We start from the raw sequence: 22,766 nt of genomic DNA, 5'->3' as shown, positions 1-22,766 counted from the left end.
TCCAAGGAGGGGAGGCTGGTGTCCGTGATGCACTTGGCTGTGTCCACAGCTCTCTGCATGACATGTTCTGAATGTGGATAGACTAACTGGTAATTGGTTTATTATTGTCACATACTGAAATACAGTGAAAAGCCTTGTTTTGCATGCCATCCAAACAGATCATTCCAAACATAAGTACATCGAGGTAGTATGAAAGGAAAAGCAATAAGAGAATGCAGAATATAGTGTCATAATTAGAGAAAGTGCAGTGCAGGTAGACAAATAGGGGCAAGGTCCATCATGAGGTAGACTGAGATTAAGAGTACATCTTCATCACACAAGAGGTCCGCTCAAGAGACTTATAACAGTGGGACAGAAGCTGTCCTTGAGCCTGGTGGTGTGTATTCTTAAGCTTTTGCATCTTTTGCCTGATGGAAGGGGGGAGAAGAGAGAATGACCGGGGTGGGAGGGGTCTTTGATTATGTTGGCAGCTTTGCCCAGGCACCGGGAAATACAGAGTCAAGAAAGTTTTAGATTGCATTATCCACTAGTGTTGACTTCGATGTTTTTTAACTGTGGTGACCTCCAGAGAACAGCATTGACTAGTTTGGGAGAAGAAAAAATTGAGAAGGGATTCCTCATCTGATCACATCCCAGTAATTTTACTTTGATGTCAGAGTAGAGATGTCAGATTTAGTTACCATAACCATTTGGATTATATAGTTCTCTGAGCTGAATCACAAAAGATCACAGATGAAGACTTGGAATCATAGTCAGAATCAGAATCAGAATCAGGTTTATTATCACTGACATATGTCGTGAAATTTGTTGTTTTGCGGCAGCAGTACAGTGTAGACATAAAGACGTTACTATAAGTTATGAAAATAAATAAATATTGCAAAAGAGGAATAACGAGGTAGTGTTCGTGGGTTCATGGACCATTCAGAAATCTGATGCCGGAGGGGAAGAAGCTGTTCCTGAAATGTTGAGTGTGGGTCTTCAGGCTCCTGTAACGTTAAGTGGGCATGTCCCAGATGATGAGGGTCCTCAGTGATGGATGCCTCCTTCTTGAGGCACTGCCTCTTGAAGACATCCTCGATGGTGGGGAGGGTTGTGCCCATGATGGAGCTGGCTGAGTCTACAACTCTCTGCAGCCTTTTTTTGATCCTACACATTGGAGCCACCCTATCAGGAGGTAATGCAACCAGTCAGAATGCTTCCCACTGTACATCTGTAGAAATTTGCAAGAGCCTTTGATGACATGCCAAATCTCCTCAAACTCCTCATGAAGTAGAGCCATTGGAGTGTCTTCTGCTTGATTGCATCAATGTGTTGAGCCCAGGATAGATCCTCTGAGATGCTGATGCCCAGGAACTTGGAGCTGCTCACCCTTTCCACCGCTGACCCCTCAATGAGTACTGGTGTGTGTTCTCCCAACCTCCGCTTCTGGAAGTCCACAATCAATTCCTTGGTCTTGCTGACATTGAGTGTGAGGTTGTTGTGACACCACTCAACCAGCCGATCTATCTCACTCCTGTACACCTCATCTTCGCCATCTGAGATTCTGCCAACAACAGTGGTGTCGTTGGTGAATTTATAGATGGTGCTTGAGCTGTGCCTAGCCACACAGTCACGAGTGTAGGAGAGTAAAGCAGTGGGCTAATCACGCATCCTTGAGGTGTGCCTGTGTTGACTATTATACAGCATGGAAACAGGACTTTTGACCCAATATGCCCATGTTGGCCATTATGTCCCAGCTAATAGGGAGCTGTGATTCATGAGAATATATCCATTACAAATGATTACTTACTGGAGTTGGGAATTCAGAGGGAAGTTGTAGAAAGAATGAAGTACTATTTTTGCTTGTTTTGTTGTCTTTATCAAGGTAAAAAAAAGTACTACTACTGGTGGATGCAACCATTTTGCTCAGTCAGTGCATATACTACCAATTTTTCTGCTCTTATGTCACATTGTGGTCTCCCTGAGTAGGTTTCATCAATCTAGTATGAATAGTACTGGAATACTGGGAAAACTATTTGAACCACACCCTATATGCTTGAGACTATTGAAAGTGATAGATGTTATGAAGGCGGTGATTTCACATTCCTTTCCCAAATGTCGTGATAATGCATTGCATCATTCGTTCCTGTTATCTGACTTTCAAAACACCTCACTTAATGGATTAGCTGGTTAAGGCAGTTGATGGTGAAATTTTACAGATGAGGTCACTTTCTAATTTGTAGTCCTTTAGCTTATCTTGGAACGGACAACAGTCATGGCACTGTTGGCCTGAGCAACACTGGATTGAGGGGGGAACTCAACCAAGATTATTGTTTTTGATTGCCATCCAGCAATCCCCACTGCATGCATCCATGACAGAATCAGGAGTCCAACCATTTAGAAAGAAATAACTTGCACTTTTAATCATCCCTTTTCAGAACAGGAATGTTGCTTGGAAAATGTATCTCTGAAAGATGATTACCTGTACTTCCTTGTAGAACATAACTTAAGAAATTTGTCCTCACCTAACTTCAGATAGGAACATAAAAGTTTGGAGCTGGAGTAGACCACTTGGCTCTTCAAACCTGCTCTGTCATTAATAAGATCGTGGCTGGTCTGACTGCAACCTCAATTCCACATTTTTATCTATTTGTGGTAACTTGCTTGCTTATCAAATACGGGAAGGATGTGGAGGCTTTGGAAACAGTTTACCAAGATGCTGCCTGGATTAGAAGGTTTGAACTATAAGGAAAGGTTGGGCAAACTTGGGTAGTTTTCTCTCCAGTGTCGGAGACTGAGGGGAGACCTGATAGAAGTTATAAAATTATGAGATGCATGGATAGGGTGGACAGCGAGAATCTATTTCCCAGGGTAGAAATGTCTAATACTGGAGGACACACAGTTGAGGTGAGAGGGGGAAAGGTTAAAGGGGATGCGCAGGGCAAGTTTTTTTACACGGAGTGTGGGGGGTGCCTGGAAGGGCTGCCGGGGGAGTGGTAGAAGCAGATACGATAGTGGCGTTTAAGAGGTTGTTAGACAGACACGTGAATATGCAGGGAATGGAGGGAGATCGACGATGTACAGGCAGGAGAGATATACTTTAGTTTGGTGCAGACATTGTGGGCCGAAGGGCCTGTTCCTGTGCTGTACTGTTCTATGTTCTATATAAGTAACTAATTCTGAGATTAAAATGTTCAATGACTCTGCTTCTACGGACCTTAAACAGAGTTCCAAAAATCCATGACTCTTCTGAGAGAAAAAAAATTGCCTCACCTCCATCTTAATTAAGTGACCCCTTATTTTTGAATAGTGACTCCTGGTTCTCCCACAAGAGAAACCATCTTCTCCTGGCCCACTCCATGGAGGAGAATATACTCTCTTCTTCCACCCTGTCAAGATCTCTCAGAATATGATTGGTTTAAAACAAATCTCCTAAATTCCAAGGGATACAAACCTGGCCTTTCCATCGTAAGACAACCTGCCCGTTCCAGGTATTAGTTTGATAAACTTTCTCTGAACTGCTTCCAACACATTTACCTCCTTCCTTAGATAAGGAGACCAATGCTTCACATGGTATCACCAATGTCCTACATAACTGACGAATAACCTCCCCGGTTATCGAATAATGCTTCCAGTGGCAAGTATCAGTCATGCTGCCTGCAGCAGTTGCCTACCTTTTACTGGGATCTTTTCAGATTCTGGGACACAGTTGCCTCCAGTTGGAGTACTCCCCTGCTGGTGGAGGGAAGGGTGGCCATTCACAGGCCCAGACAGCAGGTTGTCGGGGGTACTCCCCGAGCCGACTGCCTGCCCCTCTTCCGAGGATACGGCCATGCCTGGGTGTCCCTGGACAGGGAGCATGCCTGGTCCACTGAGCTCCTTGGAGGCCTTTTGGAACCAGCAGACGCCATAGGGGCCGGAGTGCATCCTGGTTAGCATAACGCTGTTACAGCGCCAGCGACCCCGGTTCAATTCCCGCCGCTGTCCGTAAGGAGTTTGTACGTTCTCCCCTTGTCTGCGTGGGTTTCCTCCAGGTGCTCCGGTTTCCTCCCACATTCCAAAGACATACGGGTTAGGAAGTTGTGGGCATGTTATGTTGACACCAGGAGCCAGGTGACACTTGCGGGCTGCCCCCAGAACACTATGCAAAAGATGCATTTCACTGTGTGTTTTGATGTACATGTGACTAATAAAGATCTTATCATGATTTAATTTGAATATTCAGCTGGAAATAATGTACGTATTGTAAATAAAACCTTTTTAAAAATTGCGAATCACTTCCCAGAAGATAACAATACATTTGTTGGCAGCATTGGAGTGGATTATGCGCTTCAGTGCTTGGATGGAGTTTGAATTCACGACGTTTTGTTTCCGACATGCCAATGTCACCACAAGGCACTTTGCACCAAGCCAGCTTTTGCAAAGGCGTTTTTATTTTACCACGAGGCAATGTTCAAACGTGTTTCCCTGCAACACGGGGTTCATACTGCACGTCTGTCGTCTGCTTTTTTTCCGTCTGGTCGCATGATTCATGGAAAATCGCCGCACTTAAAGTTGTGTCCAGTGCAACACGAATCCCCGCAACAGGGGAAAGAAAACTAACGGTTCAAAAACAACAGTCTCACTGGCAATTTCTAAAATGCCGGATTCAACTAACTTATGTTTTCCAATTTTTTTTTTAAAAAAAGGCAGGCTAGACTCAATTAGTGAAACAGAAATAAAAACAAGCGTTAAAATCTCCACCTTTTCAAATCTCACTCTGGAGAGCCTCTCTCACCAAATGGGTTGAGCCACACGCCAGCGACCCAATCGCCTGGCAGTTATTCCAATGAGCTGAGTTACAAAACAAAAACTGGTTGAAAGCTGAACATCTCGCCTTTGGTTATTGAGAGCTTGTATGCGTTGTACGGCTGTCAGGAACACCATCGTTATGGCTTCATTGCGGAGTGTTGTGCTAGTTGCAATGTTCGGTAAGAAATGCCAAATTCGAACACAGTTGATTCGGTTTGAATTACCAGCACTTTGCAGCAATCGCAGTGCGCGGGGATTGTTGTTTTCAGACGTTTGTTTAAACAGAGCGAATAAGCATTGAAGTTTTGGAAATTAATACAGGTTTTGCTTTTGTTGACAGCATCGGTGTCGTCCGAACGCTACACGGCTGAAGTAAACATGGCAACAATTAAGGGTACAGTGGAGTTTAACACTACTTCCCAACAGATAACGATACATTTGTTGGCGGATTGCGCCCGAGTGCATGTTTCTTTACACGGATTCCCGGTCATGTACGGTAATTCCAAGGACCCCTGCGACGAATCGAACGTAGGTGAGAAGATTTACGAGTTCACAGCAGACGGTCCGAACTCCACCCTGATGGACAACCAGCTTTTCCAGCTCAACTCCGATCTCTCCGACCTGACCCTGGTCATTGTTGGCTGTCAGAATGGAAGCAAAGCGTGCGCCACTGTGAGGAAAGATATCCCCACCAAAACCTGGCAGGCGAAGTTCTTTACTTCCATCGCCGGGGATGTATACATTCGTCAGAACGCTGGAGAGAGCCAGGCGAGGGTCCTGTCTAACCTGATGGCAGTTAAGGACAGCCAGAAGCCAACGAACGTGACTCTCTACCTACACGATGGGGCAACCAGCTGTCCCCCAGCAGCACAGATCAGTGGGCAAAACAAGAGTTCATTAGGCAAGTTCAAAGTTGGCACACCTTTGAAACATGTCAAAAGTCGCTTTGACCTAGTCTCTTTACCAGAAGGCGGTCCCAAAACATTGTACATGTATGATGGGGCAGTGTGGTCTTGCACTGAGGTTCACATGGTAGAAGCGAAGCAGGTTTGGGCTTACATAGATATGAAAGGCGTGAAAGGAACTTTCAGTTTTCGTCAGGTTTCACCCTTCGATGCCACATACTACAACGTGTCTCTGGAGAACCTGCGGCAGATGGCCAGTGCTTACCATGTACACAACTTCCCACTGCCTCAACGCCGCACTCCAGATGATAATCTTTGTGTTAATGATAATCTGGGAGGGCACTTGAATCCGTTTGGGAAGAATTCATCCAGTCCTTTTTATCCCCAGAGCACAAATGAAACCCATGATCAATATGAAGTAGGGGACTTGAGTGGGAGGCATGGCTTTCTGAAAGGAAAAGACATGGTGGAAGACGATTTTAAGGACTGGAATCTCCCATTGTTTGGGAGAAATAGCATTATTGGCCGTTCCGTAATTATTCATCATCCCAACTCCTCTAGGTGGGTGTGTGGCACAATTGGTTACCCTGGTGAAGTCCTAACTGCTGCAGCCATATTTACGAGCCCAGTGTCAGGAAGAATCATTTTTCGACAACTGAAGAGCAACCCCTATTCAGACTTGTCCATTTTTATGGACCTTTCATATACCAACTCATCCGCTCTGACAACAGCTGATCACTTCTGGTATATTAACAAATATCCCATCAGTTCTGAGTCAGATTTGAGTGCAAATGTTTGCTCAAGTACCAAGGGGCACTTTAATCCTTTCAAAGTAGATGTCGGAAATAATTATAGCATTGAATGTAGTCCAGACAGCCCTTTCCGATGTGAAGTTGGAGACCTTGCTAAGAAACATAAAGCAATAAAGCTCACCAACCGAACCAAAGCTGTTGACACCAAGTATTTCTTTACTGACACCACTTCATCCCTGGCTGGGCCTTCGAACATTGTTCCTCGGTCAGTGGTCATTCTTGGACAAAATCCTTCAACCGATTATGTAGCTTGTGCTAATGTAACCATTCTTCGCCCAGTTTCAGTGGTGATTGATTCATGGAAGGGCATTGGAAAAGCTATCGGAAAGGTGGCCTTCAAACAGCTTTCAGATTTAGACCATACGGTTGTGGAGGTTAATTTAACAGATCTGAATAACAAAGCTGGAACTTACAGCATCCACACACTTCCCATCAAAGCTGCCTCTTCCAGCACAGATGCTTGTTCTGTTACTAATGTTGATGGTCGCTATAACCCATTCAATGTGAATGGACCTTTAACCCCTGCGCCGGGCAATGGTACAGTTGATCTGTATGAAGTTGGTGATATCAGTGGGAAATTTGGAACACTGAATGGTTTGAACCAAACAACTGAAGAATATATGGACAGGAACATGCCCTTGTTTGGACCTCATAGTATCTTAAACCGTTCCTTGGTTATTTATCAAGAAGGTGGATCACCGTAAGTCTCAAACTTCTGTTTTTTTTTGCTGTTTGAGTCTGATTAAATGATTCTCATTGCTTCTTGGATTATAAATAACTAATATCTTTTTATTTTCTCAAAAGCTGTATCATACATGGGTACATTTCCATGCTCACTAGCAGTGAACTACCTACTCATTATCTTGCCCAAGTGGCTGGTCTTTATGTGTAAAGTTGGACAGTGAGAGACAATATAATCATTAAGCTTGAGTGCTTATGAACGTATGTGCTTAATCTGTATCAGTTAAAAAAAACTCCTCTAAAGGTCCCTGAGCCCAAACCTATTTTCAACCAGTATTCACTTTGCATACGTTCCAAGAGAAATCATTGAATGGGGATGTGGAAAGAAAGTCCTGATTGCTATCTCTCTGGCTGGCTTTGATACATTCAGCTGTACTGCAAATGGACTGAAAACTGATAACTTAGCGGAAACTACTGATCAACCTCAGTCATTTCTGCTCTCTAAGTCTCCACAGATTTCAAAGTTGGATGGAGACTAAAGGAAATGGTGAGAGTTTAACATTTCAGAATATGTATTGGCAAATCCTTGAACCAGATTGGCTAAATTACCTTTTTTTTGTTTAATTCCTCACTGAATTTAAGAGTATAATCATTTTCCATTATATTTTCCATTGTTTACTATAATTCCTTTTGATGCGACTGTGAATGAGCCACACAGAGACCAAAGCTGTAGATGCAAAAGATCTTTATTCAACACAACAGGCTGGCATTCATTTTTTTTTAAGAGGAAAATTTATTCATTAAAAAATATACAGGCCAACCCTGGGTTACACACTCCTGACTTATGGACATACAAACAAACTCCCATAATATTATTACATTCAAAAGTCCAACGTATTTATTTGTTGTTTCTTATCAGTCCTGTGTGCTTTTGATGCCGTTCATTACAATACTGTGGAGGTATCAAGCGATTTTTGTATTTCTGACTTGACACTTGACAAGATCAAGTGTATTTTCTGACTTACGGATAAAACTAACTTAAGGTCATCTGTAAAAACAGAAGCAGTTTGTTATACAATATATTATTGTATACATAGAGTACAATACAATCAGTACATGTTTTACATAGGGTCATCAAGTCAATGCATTCTATTTACAATGCACCAATACCACTCCTGTGGCCTCTGAACAATATACCCACCAAGTGTTTGAAGGCTGCTACAATAGGCAGGCATTCTGGAAGAATCACTTGGAAAAATCTCTTTAAAGAATTGCAATGAACTCAGAAGTACATTGAGGTTTTATACTCAAGCACAAACATAAAATCAGGTGATTAAATAGTCTAAATAGCCACAATTACATAGTTTACTTCAATATCCTAGTTGTAGGCAAGTGGCTCGATGGGAATACATATTTGCAATGGAGCACATCTCAACTGACAAGAAAACCTCTGAATATTCAGACATCAGGACCGGAAAACCTCAGACATTCAAAACATACTTTTATCATAGTATTGTGGGGCGGTTCTTTGGATATACAAGTATCCCAAATATTGATTGACAGAACAGATATGTCTTTAGCTGTGCATTAAGTGGCAGGATGGCCACTTAATCCCTTCCCTGATCTCATCCTGGGGGTTTCAATGTGGTCCAATTAACACAGGCATTCATTCATTGTTTCCCTGATGTAACTTACAGGGGTGCAAAACCAGGATGTCCCATGCCTAATGGCTGATATCCGTGACCTTGCAGTGTGGGTGGGTATTACATTTTTCAATAAAGAATCTTGTTACAAGTGTCAATAGAAGAGTTTGCGTTGTCAGTTTCCAGACGATATCTCTTAAGAGATCTCTTGCTGTGAACTGGTAGCCTGCAATTTTTGCAATAAGTAGTGTCTGTTTGAAGATTGCTCGTAATCTACTTGTGAACGTTTTATATGAAGTCTGGTTCTCATTTGTATTAATAGTTGCTACTCTGAATGATAGCTGCCACATGAATGATAGAGAAATGGGAGGGAAAGGTTAGATAGATATTGGAGCAGGATAAAATGTCAGCACAACATTGTGGGCTGAAGGGCCTGTACTGTGCTGTAGTGTTCTATGTTCTCGTGACTCCTGATTAAAAATGAAATTCATCCTAGAACACTCTTTTTCTTTAGTGGATGATAGTTTTTCAATGTATGTTCTGTGAACATTACATTAAAGGTATTATAGAATGCAGGGTGTGGTTCCAATCAATGTAACTTACTCTAAATAAATAATGGCTGTAATCTGCTGTCCAGCCAAGAAGGGAAATTGGCTTCAGTTGACATGCATGTATCTTTACAAAGCTGGGCTCATCTGAACCTGGCAGACCTGAAATGATTGCTTTTAAGCTTGGTCCAGCTGGGCGGCAGTGTGGCACAGCTAGTAGAGCCACTACCTCACAATGCCAGGGTTCAATCCTGACCTTGGATGTTGTGTGTGTGTGTGTAGAGTTAGCATATTCCCCCTGTGACCACATGGGTTTCCTCCGGGTGCTCTGGTTTCCACTCACATCGGGTTAATAGGTTAATTGGCCAGGGTAAATTGTGTACGTAGAGGTGAGTGGTAGAATCTGGAGGGGAATTAAGAATGTGGGAAGAATTTTTGTAGGATTAGTATAAGTGGGTGTTTGATGGTCTTGTGGATTCAGTGGGCCAAAGAGCCTTTCTGCATGCTATATGACTCTATGATATCTATGGGTGTAGGATTAATCTGTTAATACCAAGTACAGGCTGGGAAAGAGAAAATGGCAGTGGTGAATTTAAGAAAAGGAAGGTACAATGATGGACCTATTCCAACCCATATATCTCAAAGATGAGTTGCAAGCATATCACTATTTCTATCCTTCCCTCCCCCACTTGATCCCATCTACCAATGAACTCCTCCTCACCTGGATCCACCTATCCCATCCCAGCTGTTGTCCCACTCATCCCCTCACCTATTTATACTGGCTATCTCTCCTCTACTCTTTCAGTCCAGATGAGGGGTCCCGACCTGAAACATTGACTGTCCATTTCCCTCTACAGATGCTGCCTGACCCACTGAGTTCCTCCAGCGGCTCGTTATTTTGCTCTAGTTGCAAGCATGTGTCTATTGCCATCTGCTATCCTGTATCTCACTAGCACATTTACGTCTAGCTTTATGCAGCACTATAGTTTTGTTGAATGAAGCACTTGCTGGTTGTGATAGCAGCTGTAATTCTCTGTGCGTGTTGTGGTGTGAACTGGCAGATTCACATAAGTGTGGTGAAGACAGATTCTCATTGTCTCTGGGTCTTCAGTCTAACAGAATTCTGTGCTGATGTCTTTCTGAAATGTTGGCGCTGCTTAATTAAATATATTTTTATCTTGACATTATTAGCTGGGATCATGGCTGGATTCTAGTATTTAAATACATCTATTGCTCGGTATGAGATCATTGTTTCCTGTTTTCAGAGAACAGAGGCAGGTACATAAGCTCATATGTTCATGTGATACTGCAGTTTCAGGCTGGATGGTAATAAATTATTTAGAAAGATTACCTTGATATAGCTGAATCAATTGGTTTGCTTGGCATTTTTAATGTTGTTGTGTTATATTGTATCTACTGTCTTCTATTATTTTCCAAGGAGACAGTTTCTGATTATCCAAAGCAAGTTTTAAAGCTCAGATTCTGCCAGGTTTTGGGAGATTGGATATCATGCACAAAAAGTTGAATTGTATCCCATTCAGGGCACAGTCCTGGTTCTGTGCACTCAACATGCATTAGTGACAGCTAAGTTCAACTTGTGGCTTTATTTATGAGTCAGTGTGCTGGCTTCACGTGTGTATTATCAGTGATCCGTGAATGCAACAAAATCGGGTATGCCCCAAGTGTCCTCGGGTAAAACTATCCCATGGTGGAGTGACACACTTCCACTATGGGTTAAGCACAAGCTTACTCTCTGCAGTGAACCCAGAATGACACCAGGGCTTGGGATAGGAAAACAAAATCGTTTCTTGAATGTATAAATGACAGGTGATTGGATGGATGTACTTAATGCATTGAAAGATTTTGTAAGCTGGAAATGAAATTGAATGAGTGATTTATTTTTAATGCCCATTTTTTCTTGTTTTAAATATTGCATGCTATATGAAAACCAACATTATTTAAAGAATATTTTAGTATTATAAAGTAAACCAATGTTTAAAAGTATTTGTAAAATACTGACCTTATTTCTGTGGTTATGTGATTTGACATTATCATATGTACAATTATTGCTGAATCTTCGCATTGTTTTGAAGAAAGGAGGGAAGGGGGATGAGAAGAGACATGATAGAGGTGTACAAAATATTAAGAGGAATAGATAGAGTGGACAGCCAGCGCCTCTTTCCCAGGGCACCAATGCTCAATACAAGAGGGCATGGCTTTAAAGTAATGGTGGAGAGTTCAAGGGAGATATCAGAGGAAGAATTTTTTACCCAGAGAATGGTTGGGGCATGGAATGCGCTGCCTGGGGCAGTGGCGGAGGCAGGTATATTGGTCAAATTCAAGAGAATACTATGTAAGCATATGGAGGAATTTAAAATAGAGGGATATGTGGGAGGAAGGGATTAGATAGTTTTAGGTGAGGTTTAAAGGTCAGCACAACATTGTGGGCTGAAGGGCCTGTATTGTGCTGTACTGTTCTATGTTCTATGTTCTAAAGGACTTCCAGTCTTATTGCAGTTTGCTTTATGTCAGGGAGTTGTACAGCACAGAAACAGGCCCTAAGTCTCACCATATCCATGCCGACCATCAAGGACCTATCTATACTAATCCCTTGTCGATAGTCTTTTGTGCCTTTGTGATTCAAGTGCATATCTAGATATTACTTGAGAGAGTAGCTGCCTCCGATACCTACTCAGTGCGTTCCAGATATCTTGGACATCTCAAGACTTCAGTTGGAGTAATTTATTGAGGTGAACAGGTCAGATAGGTTGCATAGAGCATCAGCCCACAAACATTAGAATGTATGCTCCATTAATTAGATTATTCTTATTTGAGGAACATTTGGAGAACTCTGTTTGTGAATGCACTGTTAGCTTTCAGCATCACTTTATCAACAGAACAGATCGTTGACATTTAAATTTAACATTTCTTCATTTGTCAGCTGGCACCTCCTACAGTATCATGCTTTCTAGGTATTAAACTGATATCAGTCGACATTATGGTTAGGCTCTAAGTGGTGTTTGCACAAGGGGGGCTGATAAGGTGTAAATTTGAAAACTCAACCTGACTGTGGTCATTCCGAACTTGATCCGAGCCTAGATACTTCCACTCATGTAGAGTGGGCTCGAGCTGGGTAGCCGAGGTCCATAATGAAACAGACATTGGGAAATAGGAATGGCTTCCTGCAGTTTCTCCCATTTTTAATGCTTAGTGAGTCCTAAATTACTCAATACTGAGCCTTGGTGCATTTATTTATAAAGAGCCGATCAAATCCAAACCAAACCTGAGGACTTAGTTTATAACCTTTGGTCTGGTATCAAAAAAAATTCTAAGTTAAAGCGATAAGTATACTGATTGTATACAGAGCAGAAAACCTCTGGGATTAGGTAGAATAATGGTTTCCTTTACCTCTCAATAAAATCAAGGGAATATCCAGGGTAGGGGAGTCTACAACTAGAGGGTACAGATTTAAGGTGAGAGGGGGATGATTTAAAGGGGACCGGAGGGGCAAGTTTTTCCACAGAGGTTGATGGAACAAGCCGCCAGAGGAAGTGGTAGAGGCGGGTATAATTACAGTGTCTAAAAGAGATTTAGACAGGTACATAGACAGGAAAGATTGAGAGAGAGATGGGCCAAATGCAGACAAATAGGACCAGCTCAGATAGGCAGCTTGGTTGGCATGGATGAGTTGGGCCGAAGGGCCTGTTTTAATGCTGGCTGTGTAACTCTATGACTCAAGGGGCATCAGTGCACATGATCTTGTCAGCTTCTAAGCAGACTGATGGTTCCATTTTATATTAGCATGTCATGGTGTGTGTGTGATCAGACTTGATGATGAGAGGAGTGATTTGAATCTTTAGTTGCAATCCTTAAAGGTAATTATTTCTGTTGATATCAATTGGATGTTTAAACAGAAGATTAGAATTATGAAATAACCTCAGTTTGTTTTCACTTTGACTGCAATAGACATAAGGAAAGATGACGTGAAAGGTGTCAAGTTTCTCGTGTGCAGAGTTGGGATGAACATGAGGAAAGGATGGGGAATTCTAAAAGCAAAATACTTTAGGTCAAAAAATGGAGACTGGTAGAAATACTTATCAGAACTGGATTCTGAGGATAGGTCGCTGACAGAAACATTGTTGTTTTCTTCACAGATTAAGCCTGACTTGAATATTTTCCATCATAAAATCAATATTTTTTTGATGTTTATTACAATGAAATGGTTAGTTCAGAAAAGCAAGGTATGTAAGAGTTCCATTAGAGAATCAAGGACTTGGTGTGAGAAAAAGGCAAATGCATTCTGGAGGCAGGCAGGGGATATAATTGCTCGAAACAAAATAAGTGCTAATTAGGAGAAAGATAAAGGCATATAAGAATGTTGTAATTTTATATCGGGACAATACTAGAAAGTTGAGAAGCAGCTTGGCTTAGTGCAAGACAAAGGTACAGTATATGCATTTTACCTGTGTTACTGAAATGAGGCATTATTATAGAGATTAAAGGACGGTTGGCCCCTGTAGTTTCACCATTCTACTGTGTTGATGCTTGGTTTTGCAGAGGATTGTCATTTACTGTCATACTATAGTTGAACTTCTACTTTGCTTGCATACTTTTGGTACAACAGTATCTCCAAGTGGAGTTGGATTTATTGATTTTAAGAGGGAGACACTTCCAACTTTACCATAGTCCTGCAACATGGAGACAGCCCTTCCTGCCCACAAAGTCCACACTGACCGTCGAGCATCCATTTACATGAATCCCATTTTATTCTTCCCACATTCCCATCAGCTACCTGCAGATTCTATGGCTCATCTACACACAGTGGTCAATTAACCTACCAACGTGCACATGCGTGGGATGTGGGCGGAAAGTGGAGTACCTAAAGGAAACCCACACCATTACAGGGAGAACATACAAACTCCTCACAGACAAAAACCAGAGGTCGGATTGAACTCGCGTTGCTGGAGCTGTAAGGCACCAGTTCTAATAGCTGTACCACTGTGCTGCCACTTAAGTGGAACCTTAGTTGAACAGTTGTCCTTTTATTGTAGAACCTGCCCAATTTCTCATGAATTAACTAGGGTTAAAATTGTCCTTTTGAATTAACAGTAACATGTTTCGCTTACTGTAAGATGGCAGACAAATTCTTTAAACTGTAAATGTATAAGGATAAAAAAAATCTTGATTCCTGTTGAACATCTTGAGGTATGATGTAAGTTTTAGACAAAAATTCTGTTGCATATAACTGTTTGTTTTAGCATTATGCATGTGAAAATTTGGAATAAAATGCAATTGTGATCGTTTTCAGATCAAATCAAAATGGCATATTCCCATTGCAAAGCAAAAGAAAGCCAAGGGAAATCTCTGAGTCAGGCTCCCAGCACTGGATGGGGATAAAGGTTATCCACGCAACATAATAACTAGTGGTGCTGAGATAAGACAAGATATCTTCATTAGTCACATGTACATCAAAACACACAGGGAAATGCATCTTTTTGCATAGAGTGCTCTGGGGGCAGCCCGCAAAGTGTCACCACACTTCCGGCGCCAACATAGCATGCCCACAACTTCCTAACCCGTACGTCTTTGGAATGTGGGAGGAAACCGGAGCACCTGGAGGAAACCCATGCAGGCACGGGGAGAACGTACAAACTCCTTACAGACTGTGGCCAGAATTGAACCCGCGCCACTGGGGCTGTAATAGCATTACGCTAACCGCTAACTACCGTGCCTGCCCCAAAAATTGACTGAGGTTCAGGACCTCAGCAGCAGGTACCGCTGGGATTCGAACCCAGGATCTCCTGTTTACTAGACAGGCGCTTTAACCAACTAAGCCACAGTGCCACTATATAGATTTTAAAGGGGTCACCCAGATTTGAACCAGGGACCTCTTGATCTGCAGTCAAATGCTCTACCACATGAGTGCTCATTAATCATAGTTGATCTGGTTCAAGGAGTATAAATAGAAGGAGATAAATGAGAGCAGGAGAGAAAAATGACACCAGCAGCTAGACAGTCTTGGTCTCCATCCTATCACAATATTATTTTCATCCAACCTGCCCAACCAGCATTTTCTGTTCTTATTTTGTAGATTATTTGTGTCACCTGGATAACCTTCATTGCCACCCTCTTGCAGATATTCACTTTGTTATCTCTGCAATTCAAAACATTTTCTTTCTTTTCTACTTCTGACAGTCATTGGCTTGAAACTTTAACTCTTTCTCTCTCCATAGATGCTGCCTCACTTGCTGAATATTTCCAACTGTTCCTCTTGTTATTCTGATTGCATCTTTTCCTTGCATTAATAACACAAGCTGTGTGTTCATTTCACATGCTGAAGCATTCTCTACACAATTAAAGTGAGCTTGCTGGAGTCCTGTGCTGGGAGCTTAACTCGTAGAGGTCCCATGGAAATATTCTTTAACGTATCTGGTCTTGGAGTCATGAAGAGCTTCTGCCCACGAAACAGGCCCTTTGGCCCACCGAGTCTGCTCCGTCCATCAACCACCCATTTATGCTTACCCTGCGTTAATCCTACTTTGTATTCTCCCCACATTCCCATTAACTCCCCCCAGATTCTACCACTCATCTCACACACTAGGGGCAGTTTACAGAAGGCAATTAATCTACCAATCCACAAGTCTGTGGGATGTGGGTGGAAATGGGAGCACCAGGAGGAAACCCACATAATCACAGGACAAACGTGCAAACTCCTCACAGACAGCACCCGAGGCCAGGATTGAACCTGGGTTACTTGTTGTGCCACTGTGCAATCTTGCTGGACCTTTTCCAACTCCCTTCCCCACCCCCCACCCCCACCTTCCCATGATACTGGCCCCTATATCTCCCAACTACCCCTCCTTTACCCAGACTTCAGATTGTCCAGGCACTTCTTCTCTCCCCTTAGCCACGAATCAGGTCCCTGGCCATCAGCCCTGTCTCCCTCTGACATCAGCCCACATCCACACCTCCTACTCCACCTTGGACCTGGCTCTGGTTTAGAACTTGTTTTCCTTTACAATACAGTGTGAGCGAGGAAACCTGACATCTTGAGGCTCTGGTTCCACTGATTTTGTATGAATGAATCAGTGGCTAGTACAATAACTCTTTCACATCATTTTATCACTGGTGAAGAATTTCTACACTGTGGTAAAATGCTGAGAATGAACATCTGATATGCTTGGTCCTAAGAACATAAAAACATTTGAAATCGTAACAGGAGTAGGCCATTTGGTCCTGGAGCTCACTCTGCTATTCAACAAGATCATGGCTGATGAAAAACATGATGACGCTGGAGAAACTCAGCGGGCCAGGCAGCATCCGTGGAGAAAAGCAGGTGGTCAGCATTTCGGGTCAGGACCCTTCTTCGGGACTTTCTCCACGGATGCTGCCTGGCCCGCTGAGTTCCTCCAGCGTCATTGTGTTTTTCATCTAGATTCCAGCATCTGCAATCCTTTATTTCTCTAAGATCATGGCTGACCTTTTCCGTCAAACACCATTTTCTTCCACTAATCCTAAAACCCTGGATTCCCATAATATTGAGAAATCTGCTTGGACTGTAATCATCAACTGCCTCCCCCAAGATTCTACCACTCGTCTCCACACTAGAGGCAGTTTACAGAGGGCAATTAACCTACCAATCCACAAGTCTGTGGGATGTGGGTGGAAACGGGAGCACCTGGAGGAAACCCACATAATCACAGGGCGAACGTGCAAGCTCCTCACAGACAGCACCCAAGGCCAGGATTGAACCTGGGTTACTTGTTGTGCCACTGTGCCACTGAAGGACTTCTCTCTGGAGTAGAGAATCTTTGGAATTTTCTATCCACTGTACGAAGAAATTTCAGTTCTGAAAAGTAAACAGGAAAATTAAGGCTTCATATCTCTATTGTGGTATTTATCAGAGTTTTGGACAGAAGTTACTCATAATAACTATTTTAGATCTCTTTTGATTGAATCTTTGTCACGTGTCGGTATATGATTCTCAAGGACTTATTCCTTCAGATTGGAAAATTGCTTGTGCTGCTCTGCTGTTCAAGAAAAGTGAGAGCAAGAAACCAGCTTGGCCTAATATTTATGGCCAGGAAATAAGTAGTTTCTACAGATTATCTGCAGAGCTTCAAATGTTTTCATCAGTAAGAACCAGAACAGAGTTGTAAAGAACAGGTGATGCCCATTGAATCGATTCTATTTTCTTTTCAAAGAGGGGAAGGCTTATTGATGATATTTGCATGGGTTTCCAGAAGGCATTTGATAAGGTCCCTCATAAGAGATTGCTAGGTAATGTTGCAGTTTATAGAATAGTTGGGGAATTGTTCATGTTGCTAGGAGATTAGCTGAATGGCAGGAGGGGATGGGGATAATGGATAAATGCTTTAATTGGCCATATCTACCAGCATCCCCTAGTGATCCATGTTGAGGATTCAACGTTTCAACATATTTGTTTAAAAACTTGGGACAGAGCCCATATTGGTATTGGTTTATTATTGTCACTTGTACTGAGGTACAGTGAAAAACTTGTCCTGCATACCGTTTGTACAGATCAATTCGTTACACAGTGCATTGAAGTAGTACAGGGTAAAAACAGTAACAGAATACAGAGTAAAGTGTCACAGCTACAGGGAAGTGCATTGCAGGTAGATAATAAAGTACATATATCAAGCTGACAAATGGCAGAAAGATAGGCAGTACCATGAGTAACAAAAACCTAGACTGAATGAATCTATGGCAAATTTAAGCTTATCTAAAAAGGAGCTGAAGCACCATCAGAGTAATTTCTAAACAATGACAATCCAGAAGCAGTGAACTTCCAGAGAGACTTTGGGGATTTGCCTTCTTTGCCCAAAGGGCCAGAGTGCATTGTGACAAATGGGAGAGCCGTTAGTTCTCCATTAACCTGCTGGCTAGCCATCAATGCATCCCAGCCCAGTAAGATAGCCTGGGCAGGAACAGCAAAAGTCAAGGATAATGCACTGCTTGCCTTCTACATCTGGAGAACCACAATATAAATGGTTTAAGAATTCTACATGTAGTTATGTAGTCTTTGCTGGGCCAGACCTGGAGTTTTAGGTTCAATACTGTTTACTACACTTTAAGAAGCATGCATTAACCAAGGAAGGAATCCAGTGTACATTTAATTGAATGACATCTGAAGGTATTATGGGCCAATACTTTACACAAACTAGGATTGGGTTCTCTGGGATTTAGAAATTGTGGTTGAAGTTTTCAGGGTGTGATAAAAGAATGAAACTCTTTCCTCTGTCATGAACCAGGGGACATGGGACACGATCTAAAAAATAGAACTAAGCTTTTCAGAAGTGGTTAGTGGATTTTGCTTGCAAAGGACAGTGGAAGTTTTCACTTCTCTTTTGCAATGTTGGATTGATTGTAAATTTTAAATTGGACATTGATAGGTGTTCATTCACCACAGGTACGAAGTAACTTATAGGGCTACGATGTACATTATCTATGGAGTTGGGTCCTGGATCATCTTTGCTTTTATAGAATGGCGACACAGTCTCAAGGTCAGAGTCGGGTTTATTGTCACACGCACAAGTACATGTGTGCACAGGTGAACGACTTACCTGCACATGCAAAACTTACTTGCAGCAGCATCACAGGCACAGAGCATCCAGCCTGAAAGCTGTTTGCTGCTCCAGTTCTTTTTCATTTCCAGAGCTGTCTTACTACTTTTGCACACAATTCTAACATTTCAGATATTCCTGTTTAAATATAAGGGTTGATTATTTGTATTTGTTAGGAGAACAGATTGGTTAGATGTTAGAATTGTTAATGTTGATTGGAGTTGATAGAATTGTTAATGATTCACCAGATGGTAATTGCTGATAACTGGTTGTGTCGTCATTACTTATTACAACATAGCACACATGGATTTATGGAAGCTACTTGTTTGGTGTGAAGGCCTAATCCATGATATGGTCATTGTTGTGTATATAAGTATAAAGGTACCTTTACCATCACTTTGCAGTCGTCAACAAAATGTGGTATGACTCTGATATATAGTTAGTTGAGAGATACTGCCTTCAGTGAAAGGTGTTCTCTTTATAGCTCTACCTCTGTCTAATCAGTCATGCTTGCAAAAACATTGAGAAACCCACAGTCATTGAGGGAATAGAAAAATAACATTGAAACCTTCCATTTGGTGGGTACTTTGTAACTTCTGGTATTTCTGCCTTTTTTTGATCGCTCATCAGTTTGATGCTATTCGTGCTTTGGGTCCTCTTTGATCTCTTATGCTGACTACATGTCTGACCTTGCTGCTCAGCAATGTAACCATTGTAGCGGCTAGCTACACACTGTGAAATGAAGACACGGAGTCGCTGGTTTCGAAATCAGAGGTCGGATGCCGACCGGGGCGGGGTGCGTCTTTAGTAGCCGAAAACTTCCCACGCTACAGTTCCCGCGCTGACGTCGCGCGCGGGCTTTCCCAGCCCAACGCTGGGGAAGAAGGAGGGCCCCGCGCCATCTTGGATCGGGGCCTCCGACAACGTCATGATGTCGGGAGCCGCTTCGATGCCGGTGCGGTGAGTCGCTACACCATCACTAATAAAGTGTCCAAACAATTACATATACTCCAAGTGTACAGTTAAAGGGGAAAAGTGCACGTTCCCATTCTCTCTTTAGAGTTTCTATATCCCACATACACAGTACCCCTCTATAGCTCCCTTCTGGGTGCCTGATCGTTGAGTTATATATGAATTCTCTTGCTGTTACTCCAAGACATCTAATTGAAGGATGAAGCTTTCAGGTGTATTTGGTGTTTATTGCTACTGCAATTACCAGATCAGATATGGTATAGATTAAACACCACTTGTGCTCCTTGGATCTGTTTCAATTTATATAGTGACACACCAATAAGCAAGAAAAGGAAATGCGAAGTTAATGGGTAAGGATATACCTGGTGATGAACTTGTGGTTAAATTGGTATGCAAGGTTGGAAGATGACCTGCTTCAGCACCCAAGTATGTTTATAATAAGCCCTTCCCCATCCGCTCTAAATATTGGCCAGCTGCCACATTCAGCTGCCAAGCAGTCTGACCTACAGAATTTTACATAATCATTGGCAGCATTGTTCTCTGATTAGTTAATGGGGATGTAATTGAATCTTTGCTTCTCTCTCACAAATGTCTCCTTGTCATTACTATTCATGGGGAACTGAAATAAGATTCCATTATTACTTTGCTCAATCAGAGCAATTTTCATGATATGGCCTCCATAAACTAAGTCATGAGATATCTGTGGTAAAGGAGTGTTACAATGGTCAGCTCAGTGGCTGCCAGACAAGAATGTCGACTGTGCTTTTTTCTAGAACTGAACCAGCCCTTGCTGTTTTACGGAAGTTGGGTCGGTGGATTTGTGGAAATGGGAGGGAGGGCTCAAGTCCAGCACTTACAGGAGAAGATTTTTGTGCAGTAGTGGGAAGAACATGTGCTTTTTTTTTGGCTAAAACAATATTAAATACATTCACCCATATCTAGATGTACAAATACACCACTGGAGTTGTATATAAATATAAACTGGAGAATAAGTTCAGGCTTCAGTCAGAGTCAGTGAGCCTGACGCAGCATGGACACCTGTGTGTATACATCATGGTAATTTAATTGCATATGTTGATGAGGCTGCCACCAATTTGCAGCTGAAGCCCTGGACACACATGTTATCCATCACATATCAAACGTTGAGTTTAAACGAAACAGTAAATCCTTCATATAAATTGTTGTTTTACTGTTATCCTCCCCTGAAGGGAATTTTCTAGAGAAAAAAAAATACCTTACCAATTTGATTGTTTTTATTTTGAGAAAGTAACCAGATTGGGTAACTGAAATGTTTGGAAAAATGCCTTGAAATGGGTTATTCTGCAAATTAGCCTTTTAGAATTAATGGATTACTGTTCCATGGCAGTAAACATCAATTTCTATCTCAGTACCATTTGATTAAACTTTTATCTTTTTTGAGCTAAAATGGTGGCTTGTATTTAGTTGTAGTGGCAAAGCAAAGGTACTTGCTGCTGACCTTGAATAAACCTGGCCACATCGATCTAGTAATTTGTCAGATGTGGTCAGGCTCCAGCGTTACTGTGCAGGGGATCTGGTGTCTAACATTAATCAGGCTGAGCATCCAGTCACATTGAAGAATTCTCATTGCAATAAAATGGAAAGAAGTTCTAACTTTTAAAAACATTTTACAATGATGATTCACAAGGTATGGATACAAACAGCCTGTGGGTGAGTGACAAGTTGCCTGTGCTTGCTAATCCCTTAATGCATGTAGCTGGCTTGCTATTTTAGACCCTGAAGTGTGATCCTGATCAGTGAGTCCCAATGGTATGCAGGTTCTTCCTATTCGCGTTGCCCTCAGGAATGCTTTGATAATTCCCAAATTTACTGACTGCTTAAAAATGATCAGACTTTGGAATGTCTGGGAACAACTCTGAATTTCACAAGTATTGAAAAATATTTAAAAGTTAACAGGATGTACTTAAGGATTGAGTAGTCTACTGACTCAGCATCTGGGTGGTTAGTCCTCAGAAGTGATTTGGATTGTTAATCTAGCCCTCACTGAAAAAGAAGTGTGTATCCCAATTTTACAGAAAACTCAGTAGAGCTGGGACATGCACAGAAACTAAGTAATAAACCAAAAAATTGTATTATGTTTTAATGCTTTTTAATTAGTTTAAATCCACGGAAATCTGTGGGAATTAGACATCAGACATTTAAAATCAGCTTCTTTTACATCCAGAGAGAGTGTTAAATGCTAGTTGAGGCTTAGTATTTCATTAAATCTCCGCTATACCTCATTCAAAAAGGTGTATGATAGTTGGTGTTGTTATTCCATCAAAATAGTTTGAATATAGTTGAGATCCTTGACAACTCACTGATTTCTGATCACTACCCTGGAGAAAGTTGCCACAGTGGAAGATTGAGGAATCATTAATAGCAGCTTCCGGGGTTTCTACATTTACTGCAGAAATCACTTTTGGATCTTCTCCATTATAATGGTAGGTGCTGATAGCGTCAGCAGCTTCTGGGCTAACCATTCATTAAGATAGATGTTATCTTTCCCTTCTGACCCCTGATATGTCTTCCCTCCTCTTTTTCAGTGCTTGCAATCACCTCTGATAAATTCTAGTGGTTCAGTGAGCACTTTCACTAATGCTAAGGCTATGTGGACATTAAACCCCACACATTTTCACACAATTTTGTTTCCCAGTGAAGTTATCACATTGAGAAAAAGAGCAAATGGCACCAATTGAACCCATAAACATGTTACTGGGCTGCATTCTGCATCACTTCTTGGATTATGGGCACCACTGGGAAGCCAGAACTTATTACATACGCCTTGAACTGTTGTGGTGCACTGGGTTAAAAAAAAATTCTGGTCCAACTC

At 41.9% G+C, this 22,766-nt stretch overlaps 1 protein-coding gene and 1 non-coding gene across 2 annotated transcripts in view; one reads left to right on the top strand and one right to left on the bottom strand.

Annotated features, from left to right (window-relative positions):
* The first annotated feature begins 4,726 nt into the window (after positions 1–4,726).
* The window catches only part of cusr (Copper-only SOD repeat protein), a 92,393-nt gene continuing 74,353 nt past the window's right edge, over positions 4,727–22,766 (top strand). Inside the window, exons 1-2 of the mRNA XM_052027438.1 lie at positions 4,727–4,949; positions 5,111–7,187. Coding sequence (XP_051883398.1) covers positions 4,877–4,949; positions 5,111–7,187 — 2,150 coding nt within the window. The 5' untranslated portion in view covers positions 4,727–4,876. The remainder of the gene's footprint in view (positions 4,950–5,110; positions 7,188–22,766) is intronic.
* Positions 15,130–15,203, bottom strand: trnat-agu (transfer RNA threonine (anticodon AGU)). Its single transcript has one exon. It is a non-coding gene; the product is annotated as a tRNA-Thr (tRNA).

Source organism: Pristis pectinata, chromosome 12 (genome assembly GCF_009764475.1).
Source record: "Pristis pectinata isolate sPriPec2 chromosome 12, sPriPec2.1.pri, whole genome shotgun sequence".
Classification (NCBI taxonomy): domain Eukaryota; kingdom Metazoa; phylum Chordata; class Chondrichthyes; order Rhinopristiformes; family Pristidae; genus Pristis; species Pristis pectinata.
Note: the sequence above shows the minus strand (reverse complement) of the source record. Positions and strands in the feature narration are given on the sequence as shown.